This window comes from Manis javanica, chromosome 15 (genome assembly GCF_040802235.1).
Source record: "Manis javanica isolate MJ-LG chromosome 15, MJ_LKY, whole genome shotgun sequence".
NCBI lineage: Eukaryota > Metazoa > Chordata > Mammalia > Pholidota > Manidae > Manis > Manis javanica.
Window position 1 is genome coordinate 62,220,187 of NC_133170.1, and position 15,589 is coordinate 62,235,775.

General features: G+C 49.0%; 1 protein-coding gene across 4 annotated transcripts in view; it reads right to left on the minus strand.

Moving 5' to 3' along the window:
* Nucleotides 1-1,717: 1,717 nt before the first annotated feature.
* Nucleotides 1,718-15,589, minus strand: part of SCARB1 (scavenger receptor class B member 1) — a 64,263-nt gene continuing 50,391 nt past the window's right edge. For 3 of the 4 annotated variants that reach the window (XM_017651099.3, XM_037014116.2, XM_017651101.3), the window contains 5 exons: nucleotides 12,558-12,631; nucleotides 9,788-9,839; nucleotides 8,875-9,021; nucleotides 5,808-5,936; nucleotides 1,718-2,690 (listed from right to left, as the gene is read on the minus strand). In XM_017651099.3, the coding sequence (XP_017506588.1) occupies nucleotides 5,808-5,936; nucleotides 8,875-9,021; nucleotides 9,788-9,839; nucleotides 12,558-12,631 (402 nt within the window). In that variant the 3' untranslated portion in view covers nucleotides 1,718-2,690. The remainder of the gene's footprint in view (nucleotides 2,691-5,807; nucleotides 5,937-8,874; nucleotides 9,022-9,787; nucleotides 9,840-12,557; nucleotides 12,632-15,589) is intronic. The other variant, XM_017651100.3, reaches the window with a different exon arrangement.

The following is a 15,589-nucleotide window of genomic DNA, read 5'->3' on the forward strand; positions in this document are numbered from 1 at the left end:
ACTGGCGGGCCCAGCCCCGTATCTGAAAGCGAGTCTTCCTACCCCACGTTTTCTCGCCAGCAAGCGTCCTCCGCAGTCCTCAAGGCGCCTGTGGGTCCCACAGCGACAGCACAGTGCCTCTGAGAGGCTCTCACGGTGCCCCCGGCTTCCTCCTGGCACGTCTCAGGTCATCACGGCAGACCTGCGTCATGACGGCACTTCTTGCATCACAAGGCCTCCAGAGACGCCATCACAGCGCCTCCTGCTTCATCATGGCGTGTCCTACGTCCTCGCAGTGCCGTCTGTGTCACCGCAGCGCCGTTTACGTCATCGCGGCGACGTTTGTCACCATGGCAGCGTTACATCATCACTTCTTGTGTCATCACAGCACCGCTAGAGAGGCCATCACAGAGCGTTGCATTCATCACGCCGGCGACCATGTCACCAGGCATCCCTACGTCAGTGCTAAGCCTCTGAACGGGAACGTTGCGTCTTTCTGCACTGTCCCTTCCCCAAAATCCTACCTGAGGCTCGGACTCGTTTCCCACGGTTTCCCAGCAAGTCCCCGCGGGCTGCTCGTCTGGTCAGGAGGCGTGTCTAAGCGGCCTAAGTGCACCGGGTGGTACAGAAGGCGAAGGGGCCCCACCACAGGTCTCTGGCAGAGCCACAGGCCCCTTCCTCTATTAAAATTATTCTAAATTACATTTAAAGCATTAGTGTAAAGATGAATATTGGGTTTTAAAACACTGTCTACCCAAAAGTTTGCTTATTATAAAAGAAATGAAACTGTCTTGGGGGCCTCTTAAAGCACTGAGGGATATAGGCTCAGTGCCTGCTGTGTCCTCTGAGCACCCCTGGCTCTTGGGTGGGAAAACCCCACCTGGCAGCCCCCAACTCCGACGGTGCCAGTATGGGGAGAGGCCACTCCTGGGACCAGCCCCCTCCAAATGTTCCTGAGAAACTCATCTGAGGGTGTTCCTGGGGCAGTGCTTCAGGGAAGGGCTTAGAGACTGTGCAGCCATGAAAAAGGACGCAGCTCAGTTTGTACCAACAGGGAAGGCTGTCTACGGCAGGAACAAGTTGAACAGTGTCTAGCGTGGGTGGGGAAAAAATGAAGACTGATAAATCCTAACAGATAATGATGGCAAATTTATATAGCTGTGTGCCAGCTATGCACTAAAAGCATTTCTTGACTGGCTCACTGAATCCTCAAAATGTCACTCTAAGAGGTAGGTACTATTATCTCTATTTTAGAGTTGGAGAAACTGAGGCATGGAGGCATGGAGCTTTCAAGTGATTTGCCTGGAATCACAAAACTAGTAAGAGGCAGAGCTTAGATTCAAGCCCCCAACAATCTGCCTCCAATCCCTTCTCTTAATCACTTCTCTGTTCTGTCATTTATGTAACAAGGAAAAGCAAAAGTCCAGAACCGAGACTATAATGTCCCAATAGACACCTTGATCTGTATACAAATACAGAGAAAAAAGCCTAGCAGGTTCCAGGCCAAAATGGCAAAGGTACTTACCTTGGGGATCGGTAATGGTCAAACAGCCTTGCAGTATTGCATAAGTTGAATATATACACAGCTGAAATTTTTAAACAATATGAAGGTAAGTCAGCAGCCCAGCCTCTGAGTGACACTTGGGGAAGCTACCAGAAAGGAGCCACTGATTAAAAAGAGAGCCTAGAATTCCCCAGGAAGCCTCCCCCATCCCCAGCAAAGAGGCCATCACAGACATTAGCTTTTTAAAAAGATTTATTACTTTAATTGTGAATTATTTTTAAAAGATGATAAAATTCATTTCTCTTCCAGTAGAAAAGAGACAAAGGCTTGCCCCAGAGACCAGGAGCCCTGGACGGACATTCTCCCACCCAAGCAGACTGACCAGTCCCACCTGGGCCTCTCCACCTCTGCCCTGGCACCTAGAGGCCGAGGACCCTCGCTGGGGGCAGCCTCCCACCACTCCAGCCAGGAGTGGATGGCTCAGTATACAGGATGATGTCAGTTTAGGCTGGAGGAAAGGGGCCCAGACACCCAAACCAGGTGCCTGTATCGACTTCAGGGAGATCACCGTCCTGCTTAGGGGTCAGGAGACATAGCAGTTGTATTATGCATCTTGAGCTCTCACCATTGTGAATGGACTTCACCCCTGTCTCAGATGGATGTACAGTGGCCAAAGCTCTAGGCCCCAGCGAGGTGCTGAACCCATGGCCCGTGCCCACCTGGCTTTGGCACAAGAAGTCTGCACTCCCAGGCTGGGCTTTGGACAGTGGCTGGCCCCATGGAGTTACAGCCCTCTCCTGCTTTAACTTGGGTGAGCCACCAAACAGGGTCTGCAGTGTTCGGTGAATGACAGGGCAACTGGGGAGAGGTAACATGAGTCATCAAGAGCCCAGGTCCACAGCACCTGTGGCCAGGGCTATGGTTCACTTGGAGGGAAAATTCAAGAACAGTCTTGGTTGCTGAGCCTCTCCTGGAGTCCCGTCAGTACCGGCTCCATCCCTGAGTGTGTCTGCACACATCTGTGCACACGCATACACAGGTGCTGGGGGTGTGCAATGTGCAGACACGCATGTGGCATCTGGGGGGCTCAGACTTGGGGACTGGTGGGCTGTCTGCTGAAAGAGTCTTGCAGAAGCGGGGTGTAGGGAGTAGGGAGATGGTCTGGCTGGGCAGCCAGGCTGGGTTGGCTCGTGGCATCTCCAGGACCCTGTGGAGAAAGGGAACAGCTCGATCACCAAGTCCCCTCACCAAGCCCCACCCACATCCCAGCCCTACCCTGGTCCCTGCACCCACAAGGAAGCCCTCCCTTTCATGTCCCTTGGGGGCACCCATCTCTCAACCTCAAGATAAGTAAAGACTGGAGAAACCTATGGACTCTTGAATGCAGTTACAAGGGCCTCCACACCTCACTAGACACCATCTTGCCCTGCCCTCACCCTGTGGGAGACTGAGACCCAAAGGGACTTGCCCACACAGTAAGAAGAGCAAAGCAAGGAGTCCAGGGTGTACATGCAACACTGTCAACACAGAAAACCTGGAAACCACCGAAATGTCCATTGACAGGAGAATGCATTTTTAAATCACAGTCACGAGAGGGTGTTCAACCTAGACAGCTGTCACAAACAGAAAATTAAGGGACGGCCAGCTGCAGAGTGAGACATACACTGTGACATCACTGAGACAGTGTTTTAATTACTGATCATTCATGGATACAGACAGACAGATTTGGAGAGCAAAAAGGCCTGCTTCACCAGGCAGTGGTGGAAATCAAAATCCCAACCGGGGCAGCACACAGGGGAGGGTGGGACTCCTGGGTCCTCTCGCTCTGAGACAGATCCAAGGCTTTCTGGGTTGAGCCACATTCAAGCCAGGGGCCAGAAAGTTGGTGCAGAGGCCAGACCAGAGTGAGACCAGTCCCGACCACCACATAAAGACAGGATGAGACACCCAGAGGGGCCAGAACCTCAGCAATGTGGGCCCAGAGAACCATGACCTGAGAAAGCCTCTCTCAAAAGTAAAAAGGGAAATTATCTCCAGACTGTGAAGGAACCCTGGTCTTCCCCAAGAAAAACATATGTAATAAATCCCCAAGGGACCAGAATGGGAAGCAGATTCCTCCTCCTCCTGTTTCCTCCCACTTTCGTTAAAGTGAGGAATGAGGACTTGGAACAGGAGAAAGATTAATGAGAAGGTAAGAAAGGTTCAGGAACATCCCCCTGAAGTGCTGCCCTGTACAGTTGTCCAGGCTGTTCACAGAACAAGGGTACCCAGCCAAAGGGGCTACAAAGGGGCTGTCGTGCTGCTTGCTAAGCCCTCTGCCCTACAGCTGGCTGCATCTGCACAGAGGGGCTGTCTTTTTCTTATTCATTTAAAAATACTCTTTCGGGCTAGTGAAGGGCCCATTTCCTGCCTTCTCCTAAGCAATGAAGCCCCTCAAGATCACCCCCATGCCAAGGTACAGGGCAAGGTATGGGGTGTCCCCCAGGGACCCAAGTACAGTCTGTAGGCTGCCCAGCAGGGATTCCAGGTCCCCAGGACCATGGGCTACTTCCCAGATACCTGCCCTGCCAAGCCAAAGGACACCTGGGGGAGGGGTATCCCCTGGAGTGGAGGTGGAGCTGTCTTCCAGAAGGGAAGTAGACTCTCCTGCAGGGCAGTAGAATCTCTTTAAATCAGAAAGTTCCCTAATAACTCAAATAACTAATGTGTTCTGCTTGCAATATAAAAGGGAGAGCCCAGTTTTGTTTCTGTTGTATTTTGGGGGAGGGTGGCAGGACCTCCTGGCTATGCCCAGAGGTGCAGCCATGGGGGCTCTGACCTCACAACCCTAAGTCTATCTGTGCTAAAAGCACATAACCCCCTTCTCTATGCCTAAGGGCCCGACCCCTGTACTCTGAGAACACTAAGCAAGTTTCTGCTGAAGGGAATTGTGGTAGAAAGGGGGCAGGGGTGCCAATGGGACCAAATGGTACCCAAAAGGCATCCCAGAGGAGTCCCTGGGAGGCAGGCAGGAAAGGGGGCTTGTCTCCAACTTGGACAAATCCAGGAATTGTGCCCTCAGGAGGACACCCCTCTAATGCTCACTCCTGCCCTCCTGTTCCTGAATGGCAGGAGGAGCCCCCCCAGAGCCTGGGTGGGAACAGAACTCTCCCTCCTGCCTCCTCCTTGCAGGGCTGGCAGCACCTGCCAACGCAAACACACCCACACCATCACTTTGCATTTGCTATCTTATTTCCTCCTCTGGCCCCAGGGGGCAGCTAACTGGCCCCAAAGAGCAGGATCCTTACCACACCCTCACTCTGTGGCTCTCCAAAATGCTTTGAACCTCAGCACACCCAGCCCCAGAAGCCCTCAAGGGTGGCACATTTTTCAGAAATACCAAAATAACTATTACCAGAGGCACAACCATAGAGCTACTCACCCCTACCCAGACTAGAGCCTGCAACTCTGCCTGTCACATCCCTGGCAGGATGCGGCTGTTCTAGGGCATCGTACCTAATGGAACTTGATGTAGGAAAATGTGAGCTCCCAAAGGCAGGAGCCTACCTGTCCTGATAAAGTCAGGGTGTCCAGCTGAATATTAATTTCAGGTAAACAAGGAAGAGGTTTTCAGTAAAAGCATGTCCCAAAAAAAGGACGGGGCACACTTATCCTCAAGATTATTCATGGTTTGACCAAAATTCAAATTTAACTGGGCACCTTTTCTGTTGTATCTTAGAATTTTGTTGTTGTTTGTTTGTTTTTGCTCAATCTGGCAAACCTACCCTGGATATTCAGTTGGTGCTCAATTGATGCTTCAACTCTTTTCTTCGCCAGTAATCCCAGATTTATTTTGATCAATGTTTCTCTGACAGGGGTCCCTGGACCATGTACATCTGAATCCTCTTAAGGGTCCATTAAAATGCAGATTCCTGGACCCCATCCATAATTCTATTCCTGTAAGTCTAGAAGGATGTCCAAGGGTCTGCATTTTTAGCAAACTTTCCCAGAGAAGTCTATGGCACCAGAGGTTTGAGAAGCAGCTGACTCAACCTTGATCCTGCCTTTCTAACACAACCTTGCAAATAAGATGCCAGCCCACAGGATACTGATCGCCATTCATCTCCTACCACGCCTGGGATCAAAGAAACTACCATCTACTTTGGCAGTTTCCCCAAAAACAAAATATGCCAGTAAGTATTTTTCAGTCTGTAGACACTCCAGGTGAAATTTAGGCTGAAGAAATGGTTAAGAAACAAAGTGTTTCAAGCCACCAGAGTTCTAATCACTACAGGAGGGGAGGCAGGGCGGGAAGGCACGAAGTGAAGTGTTACCTGGTACCCACCTACAGCCTGGCTTCTTGCAGCACAGTTCCCTTGGGAGCTGACGTCATCAGGGATTCAGAATAGGCCTGAATGGCCTCCTTATCCTTTGAGCCCTTTTTACTACTACTCCAAAATAAATAGCATTTCTCCTAGAAGATAACCAAGCTAATTTATAGTTGACACTGCAGCCAAACACAAAAGAGTTTACATGGTTCTTCGATTTTTTAAAAAGAGCAGGTGCAGAATTTGAGTCCAATAACCAGTAACTAGTGGAGCTGGCTGAGATCTGGGGAGTTGGTGCCCTTCACCAGTGACAGAAACACAGGTATCTTCAGGAAACACGCTTGGCTGGGAGGACAAGCCAAGCTAAAAAGGGTGTGTCCGCATGAAAACGAAGGACCTGGAGAGGAACTAGGGTGGGGAGACGGGCTGTGGGGGCAGAGCAGATGGGCAAAGGATCAGCGGGTCAGGTAGGTAGCATTTTAAACTGACCAGAAACAGGTTGTCCTGTTAAAATACTTGATTTTTTAAAGAATGACTTGAAAAGAAAAATTTCTCTGAAGAGAAGTGAAAACACATTGAATTCACCAGCACATGATTAAAAAAAAAAAATCAGGACAATCACATAACAGCATGTAAGGCCTACCTTCTACTAGGCCAAAAAAACCATACTGGTTAAATTTTAATTACTTGGCCTCCAGTGAAACCTGCAGGGAGGGAGTCTTAACTGCATTGCCCATAGAAGCAATGGAAAGAATGGCTCTTACTGGGTTTGGGGCCACACTCTGATCTGTGGGGTGAGGCAGGGAAGGAGGCCCAAGCCAGCACTTCCGGTCTCCTTACTCTTCCCTCCAGCCCCCAATTTCTGAATGGAGAGAGACAAAGGAGCTAGAGGGCCTTGGCCTCCTCTCCTGGCCTAGCCCTGCTTCAGCCAGATTCCTGGGTCCTCCAAGTGTGGCTCTGTGTGTGTCTTCACTAGTAGAAATCCACCCAGGGACATATCCACAGGTTGGGAGCTGTGGCTTCTGGTCCCTCTCGCTGTCCTAGCATAATTCAGCCGAAATGCCTTAGGGAACTCCCTTCTGCTCACTGGAGTGACAGCTATGCTCAGCCCAGCTCTCACTGAGGCAGGGACAGCAACAGGGCCACCCTGCAGGCTGATCAGACCCAATGTTCATCAGGGGCTCAGGCACCAGAGGTAGCAATATTGCAAGAGCTGGAGGGCCCTACCATCCTGGAACCAGCACAAACCGTTTCCCCTACAGGACAGTGGACTCGGAAGGGAAATCAGGCCTGGCGTCAGAAAGCCCAAGTTAAGAGCCTGGGAAGGTGTATTATGGCTCCAGCAAGCAAGCAAGCAGGCAAGCTGCCTCCAAGATAGAGGAGAAAGAGAAAGAGCTTTTTGCCAAAGCTAAAGCAGAAAGCAGGTGTTGCAGAGGGCCTGAGGGGCAGCAGGGGACCCAGGCAGGTCCCCCTCAAAGGTCTTCAGCCTGTGGCCCCAGGACAACTTCCTTATTCACACACTCAACAGGCTTTGAGACTTCCTGCCATGGAGCAGCACTTCCTCCCTGTCAGGTAGCTGCCTGGGACCCACTGCCCCTGGAGCCCCGAGATCACAGCCTTGTCCCTGTGTGGCTGTAGTAATCACTTAAAGTCTGTCTTGTCCCCTGTTCTCCAGACATCATATCTAATGATTGCTGTACCCCCACAATCTGCACGGTGCCTTGCAAAATGAACTTGCTCAGCAAAGGTGTGCCAGGGGGTGCCAGGAATGAATGACACCAAATTGAAAAGGGGTATTTGTGTTGCCCCATCCTTCCTGCCCCTAGAGGTTGGATGCCTTCAAAGCTCTTATCCATCTATCCTCCCTTTCCAAAATAACCCATTCCCACCCTGGTCTAAGCCACCATTCTTGCTCACCTGGGCCTCCCCACTGGTCCCCCTGATTCCACCCTTCCAGCCAGGGACCTACTTACCACACAGCAGCTGACCCAGTCACTCCTCTCCTTAATAGCCTCTAACAGCTTGCTGTCCTGCCCAGAAGCAGTTCCAGGCTGCTCATCCTGCCTTACAGGGCATGGCGTGATCTGCCCCTGCCTCATAGACACTACCTCCTACCTTTCTCCTCTGCTCACTCCCTTCCAGCCACTCTGATACTCCAAGATCTCCCCATAAGCCTCCCATCCCTGCCTCAAGACCTTTGCACTGGCCATTCCTCCCACTCTTCCCATGACTCTATGCAGAGGTCCTCCTGAGCATTCACACTGAAGCTTAAATTCTACCTTTTCAGAAAAGCCTTTCCTGACATTCTCTCTATAGCCATCCCAGCCCCCTTGAATGCTGTGCTGTCCAGTCTGGTAGTCATATAAGGTTATCCAGCCTTTGAAATGGAGCCAGTCCAAATCAAGACCTGCTCTAAGTATAAAATAAACAGCAGAATTTCAAAGACCTAGCATGAAAAAAAATGCAAAATATATTTATATTTTAATATTGGTTGTATGTTACAACAGTCAGATTTTAGATATATTCGGGTTCAATAAAACATATGATTAAAATTAATTTTTTTAACTTAAGGTGGCTATTAGAAAATCTAAATCTAAAATTACACATGTGGTTCATATTGTATTTTTACTCAACAGCACTGCTCCAGTCCTAACAACCTCATAATCAGTGAAATTATCTTTACTGTTTATTTACTTGTTTATTTACCTGTCTCCCCAACTAGAATGCCAGCCCCCAAGCTCCCCTGGAGCACGGCCTGCAGCCTGTCTTGTTCACTGCTGTAGGCCCTGAACCTGACAGGTATTGACTTGATGAACAAACTATTCAAGTACCAGGTCTCAGTACCCAAAAGCCACCCGCAGTTCCTCCAAAGGAGGATTCCCAGACCTCCCAGAACAGGCGAAAAAAAAGCAGCACAGGATGCAAGAGATGCAAGGACACAGCGACAGATCCTCTGCACCAGGCAGAGATGCGCTGCCCAAACTGGGCTCCAGGCAGAGAAGGGAAGGCCAGGAGATATGATCCAAGCCCGTCCTTCCCCCAGCAGGCAAGCAGTGTGCCGTTTGGCCAGACCACACCACCTACTTGGTTCAGGATCTGGCAGATGACGGTGATGAGTAGCAGGATGCAGCCCAGGGCGAGGAGGAAGTACTGGGTGTGGTGTAGTACACTGGGCATCAGCACCAACTGGGTGTAGAACGTCTGCAGGGTCTCACCCTCCATTGTCCCACTCTGGGGAGGAGAATGACAAACAGGCTGGGGCCTGGGGATAGATGCCACCCATGCAATATCCTTCTGGCCATCACACCCCTCCCCATCTCAGGATCACTGGCCACAGCATTTAATGGAGTCTGCAGGTGCCTCCATGTCCTCCAGGGCCACACATTTCCCAGAATCCCCTGGGACATGGGCACATCGCCTCTACAGCTTTCATGCCTGCCCTGTAAAAACCTCCCACATGATTCTCTCCATCTTTTCCCAATTCATTGAATGGGATGGATTCTGAGGATCTCCGAGGGGGAGGGAAGAAGCCTAGGCACTCCTGAATGACTGTGGATAGCAGAGTGTGATGTGAGCAGGAAGTGACTTTGACCTTCAGAGGCTGTGCAGACCATTAGCTCACCCTGATTAAAGACAAGCAAGGCCTGAAGGAACTCTGAAAAGCTGGGAGAAAAGAAAGCACAAGTGAAAAGCTGACACCTTGAAAATCACTTCCCTTCTCAGAAGTGGTCATGAAGTTAACAAAGTCACTTTACGCCCTGGGCTTGCTTCACAATTTCACGTCGCTTCTGTCTTCCTCACCTCAAGAGGTCCTTTCAGCTCCGGGATGACTGACATAAAGTGTGGTGTGTGAGGCTTTGGACAGTGGGAAGTTTCTGACAGATTGTTTGACTGGCCCAGCCTTCCCTTCTGCCTCAAATGCCGACACCGGCTCCTCACTGGGTACCAGACTCCTTGCCCAGGCACCCTCGGTGTGGGACAAGGGGGGCAGCCTTACCTCACTGAACCACAGCAGTGGCAGGACCACCGGCTGGATCCTTCCTGTTTGTCTGGAAATAAGTGAGACAAAGCGAGTGAGGAGTTTTTTCAAGCAGCTTTCGACATGTGATGGTAAGCTCTGGGCTCAGGTGTGATTTTATTTTGCAATGACTGGATTAGAAAGGGCTTGAAGAATGGGTGTTTCCTGGCAGGGAACTGCCTGACAATCTGACAATACCTTTTTAAATTAAACACTTGGCAGAGGGTGCCAGTAACCTAGCTGATATCCATTCGTTCCTTTTAGAACAAAGCCCCAGTTTTATTCAGGATGGCACACCCAGCTAACAAACAATATGGTTTATGCTGACCACCTGCTTTCCTTCGGGGAGCATGTAGTCTGGGTCTGAGCAGGTGCCTCCGTGAGCAGCCCCCCATTACCCTGGGCACTAAGTCTTCCATGGGTTTCTCTGATAGATGACACTTCACATGTGCTGTCACAACTCCCTGAGGGACTTAAGCATGTCTGGTGTGACTCCCTGGGGAGAAGGCTCTGGAAGCGCTCCTGGTTCCCCCAAACCTCACTCCATGCTCCTTTCCCTTTGCTGATTTTGCTTTGAATCCTTTTGCTGTAATAAATCACCGCCATGAGCATGACCACATGCTGGGGCCTGAGAGTCTTCCTAGCAAATCATCAAACCTGAGCATGGTCTTGGGAACCCCTGACATAACCACTTATTAGCTAGCTGTGTGAGCTTGGGCATGCCATGTACCCTCTCTGTGCCTCCTCTGTAAAAAGTGGATTACACTGGAACTGCTCACAGGGGTGCAATGAGGACCTAATGCAAGAATTGAGCAAAGGACTTAAAAGAATACCCAGCACTTAAACAGTGCTGTATGTTTATTGTCATTGCTAAATAGCAGCAAAATAAGACAAAAGTATTCTGTGACTTCACCATTCTTGGGTCTGCTTAAAGGTGGCACAACTGCACACAGGGGAGGTGGAGCTCAGCAGGGGATGGGCCCCAGAGTAACACAAAAGGCTAAAATCCCTCAGTCACAATCCTCAGCTCTCTCTGGGTCCCCCATTAAGTATTGTGCAGGGAATGAATGTGCATGGTGTCACCTCCGGAGGGAGACCTGGGAAACACTATGGGAATACAGTGGAGGGTTCCACTCAGTTTGGCCTCTGTTACCTGAGCTTGTTAAGAACGGACATAAATTACATGCAAAGAGCATGCAACTCTGCTGCCTTTATCTTGTTAGCAAACAGACCGTAAGTTGCTCAGACAAGGCACAGTGGAACAGCTCTGCTTCCGGACAGCTGCACCTCTAGACCTTTCCCACACCCCGCCGGCCTTCAGGGATGGCAATATGCACAGCCACTAAACCAGCTCCACTGAGGCCACCACTCCAGCCTGGAGGGAATGTCGGGCAGCTGAGCGGCCCCTGTTCTGAAGCGATGAGACCACAGAGGCCCAGCAAGGTCAGGGTAGTGGCCTGCAGCCACCAACAGGCAGAATCCAGCCACTGGACAAACCAATGGCTTGAGCAGCATTTGTCAAGAATTTGAAAAACAAGTAAAAGTTGACAGAACTCATGTTAAAATCCATATTTTGAAAAATGCATTTGAAAGTGCACAGGATGGGGCCATGCTGGGCCCGTGTTCCCTTGGTGCTGGGCAGGGGCTGGCCCTCGGCCCCGTCCCCACCCAGGATGCCTGGCTCCTCTAAGTCACCTGCCAGGCCTGGTGCATCCAAGCTAACAGACCAAGTGCCAGTGATGTGGGGCCCAGAGCACAGGCCTGGGTGGCAGACACCTGGTGCACACCCGGTGTCATTTCACCAACCACAGATCCTTCCAGAATAAACCCTGAGAGCAACCTCAAAATGTAAAAATTAAAAGCCGGAGTGGGCCTTAAGGAGATGAGCATGCACTTACCACTCCCGCCTCCCTGCGACAGCGTTATTCTTTCCAGCTGAGAAGCAGCTTACAAAGCTGGATAGATGCTCACATTCCTGCCACCCAGGAATTGTTCTAGGGGGATTTTCTGGTTAATGAAACTATTTCAAATATGCTAAGAAGAACAGGACCTGACAGGAAGACCAATCAGTGTACTTCCAAACCCAGCTTTATCAAAACATCATGTTCTAACAGGACTCAGTGAGGATGGGGAGAGAGCAGAACCCTCCTACACTGCTAGTGAGCAAATAAATTGGTGCAGCCGCTGTGGAAAAGTCTAGTGGTTCCTCAAGCCATTAAACATGGAGTCAGTATGTGACCCAGCCATTTGGTTCCTAGGTATGACCCAAGAGAATTGATTGTTGCCCAACTCTGTGAATATGTTACAAATCAATGGGTTGTCCATTTTAAAAGGGTGAGCTTTATGGTATGTGAATTACATCTCAATAAAGCTATCATTTAACAAATCAAAAGAGAAAATCAGTGAATTGTCAGACTCAAGGATGCTCTTTGGTAGGTTTCCATTTTCAAATATTTGGTTTCACCAGAATTTAGTTTTTTTCAATTTTCTCTTCAGTGGAAAACAGCTTGGATGGAAGATTCTGGCTAATTTGGGGACAAGTATTAAGAGCGAAAAGGAGGATTCTGGGGCAGGGATGTAAGGATGTAGGCCGGGCCCTGGCCCAGAGCTGAGACTCCTTTGAGGGGACTATGGCAGAGACAAGATTCCACACCCAGTGGGACCATCCCCTCCCGGCCACACTGGTCCCTGAGAAGGTGCTGAGTGGGTCCCTGATCTCTATACAAGTCCCTGCCCCAGCCCCACTCACCCAATGCCTTTGATGGCCTTGATGTACAGGCTCAGCTGCAATTTCACAGAGCAGTTCATGGGGATGCCAGTGACCTGCAGCAACAAGCATCGTAGGTAAGAGGCCTGGCCTCCCTGCAGCTCCAGGGACACCTGGCCCGGGTCCTGCTCAAGAGGGTAGGTGTCCCAGCTTAACTGCACATGCACACGGGGAGGTGGAGCTCCTCTACTGTCCTAGGCCCACCTGGGTAAACACATGCTTCCCAGACTGTTCCTATGCCCATGACCCCAAGGAGCACCCTCTAGAGAAAAGGCATCTCTCTAGGTAAAAATCTTTCTACCTGTCCTCTCACGACAATGCTTCCCCAAGTGCAGAATGACAACTGCCATTCTCCAAATTAAATAAAATCAATTTGCACATTGAGACAAGTCACTCTCTTCTCAACTCCCAACTTTTCCTGACTGTTGCAAACATAATAGTATTTTTTCCCCTTGTGTTTATTTTTATGGTTGCTTTCTTCTTTTTATGAAAAAAAATTTTTTAATTTCCAATTTGAAGTAGTGATAGAAAGTACCTTTGTATGGAAATTTTTTTTTTTTTTTTTTTTTTTTAAATAATTGTTTAATGTATCTCACATGACAGACATCTGGAAGTAAGCAGCTCCAGACTGATTCAATATCCCAACAATATCATCTAGGGCCCAGACTCTATGCCTTTTTCTACTTGCTCTCCTCAGTGTGTCAGCCACTACCCTTGTGGTCATAGGACGGCTACTCAATCCCAAGTATCATATTCTCAAACAATAATGTCTAAAGGCTGGAGTAGAGGGCACCCATTCTTTCTATCCTATTTTTTTTTTTTTTTTTTTTGAGAGGGCATCTCTCATATTTATTGATCAAATGGTTGTTAACAACAATAAAATTCAGTATAGGGGGGTCAATGCTCAATGTACAATCATTAATCCATCTCAAGCCTAATTCTCGTCAGTCTCCAATCTTCTGAAGCATAACGAACAAGTTCTTACATGGTGAACGAATTCTTACAGAGTGAATAAATTCTTACATGGTGAACAGTACAAGGGCATTCATCACAGAAACTTTCGGTTTTGATCATGCAATATGACCTATAAACCATCAGGTCAAATATGAATATTCATTTGATTTTTGTACTTGATTTATATGTTGATCCCACATTTCTCCTATTATTATTATTATTTTTATTTTTAATAAAATGCTGAAGTGGTAGGTAGATGCAAGATAAAGGTAGAAAACATAGTTTAGTGCTGTAAGAAGGCAAATGTAGATGATCAGATGATCAGGTGTGTGCCTATGGACTAAGTATTAATCCAGGCTAGACAAGGGCAGCAAGATATCCACGGATGCAGAAGATTTCTCTCAAAGCAGGGGGGGTGAGGTTCTGAGCCTCACCTCTGTTGATCCCCAAATTCTCACCTGATGGCCCCCCTGCGACTGTGCCTGTCTTAGGTTGTTCCTCCCTTGAGGAATCTTACCCGTCTCTGGCTAACCAGTCATCTTTCGGGGCCATACAGGGAAATGTAAAGTTGGTAAGTGAGAGAGAAGCCATATTGTTTGCAAAGGTTAGCTTTTTACTTCTTTGCAGATTTATGCCCTGTGGCTTCTATGCCCAGCACTTGTCTCGAGGTATCTTTACCACCTGGAGGAATTATGATACTCGGTAAATTCGATATGAGGCACGAATTCTATTTAAGGTTTGTAATTAGGAAGGAAGAAGAAAAGCTATAGATGTAGCATATGAAGGAAACTTGGGAGGATTGATTATTTCTTTGACATATCTTCTTGTATAGTACCTTAAGTATGTATAGGTTTTAAACTACTAACTAATTTGCACACACATATTAACATAATAGGAATACGGTGACATAAACAAAGCAAATCTATAATTACCAGCCATCTCCAGTGAAGCCAAGAAAACCATTTAGGCACCCTAGGCATTTGTGAAAATTTATCTATGATATGATGGATATTTTCCAACTGTACTTGAACCATCAGACAAATTAAAGCAGCCCATTTCTGGGATCTGTTCACATCCCATATGTTCTTTTAACCATAGATAGTCTATAGTCATGAGATTTTGGGGTGGGAAATTTTCTTTTTAATGGGGAAATTTTTCAAAATAGTAAGTAAAGAGCAGGAGAGTGACACACACACACACACATATGACCCAAATCAGGAAATCAGAGTGGGAAGGAACCCAGGTTTGATGTCAGAGGATCAGAACTGCTACTTCTTAGCTGAGATTTGTTTCCTCGTCTATAAAATGGAGATAATTCCCCCCACCTGAGTTTCCACATGGGCAAAATGAGCTCAGCAAGATAGCAACACTCATAAATGCTTGTCTGATTATCACACACACCAGGAGAAAAGGGCCCTTTGGGGCCCCAATGGTACAGAGAAACTGGCCAAAGGCCAGGCTCCCATGATGGGAGAGAGCTTGATCTTAAGAACCTGGGGGAATGGGGGTGAGATCACTATGTGCAGAAATTCAGTAGCACTGCAGGCCTCAGGCCTCCCTCCTGAGAAAGGCCTGCTGGCAAGGTTTACCCTCAGCTGGCGCCTGGGAACTTGGATTTTCAGAGGGCTCCACCACTCCCTAACTGACAGAAGGGGCTCACTGGCCCGGACTCTTTGCACATGTGGCTTGTGCTGAGCCCCTGCCTTCCTTCAATCTTGGCAGGTGCAGGCAGAGGGTGCCTATGTGAGCAGCCCCAGGAACACCCTGGGCACTGAGTCTCTGACCCACTTCCTGGCAGATGACACGTCACACGTGCTGTCATGACCCATCGCTGGAGAGTTAGCCTGTCCTGTGTGACTCCCCTGGGAGGGGGCTCTACAAGCCAAGCCTGGTCCCCACACTGCACCCCACGGGTCTCTCCCCTTTGGTGACTGTGTTCTGTGTCCTCTCCCTGTAATAAATCACAGCCACGAGTGTGACTAACATGCTGAGTTGTGGGAGTCCCCCCAGTATTCACCAAACTTGGGGGTGGCTTCAGATTCCCCAGTACAACAGGCCAT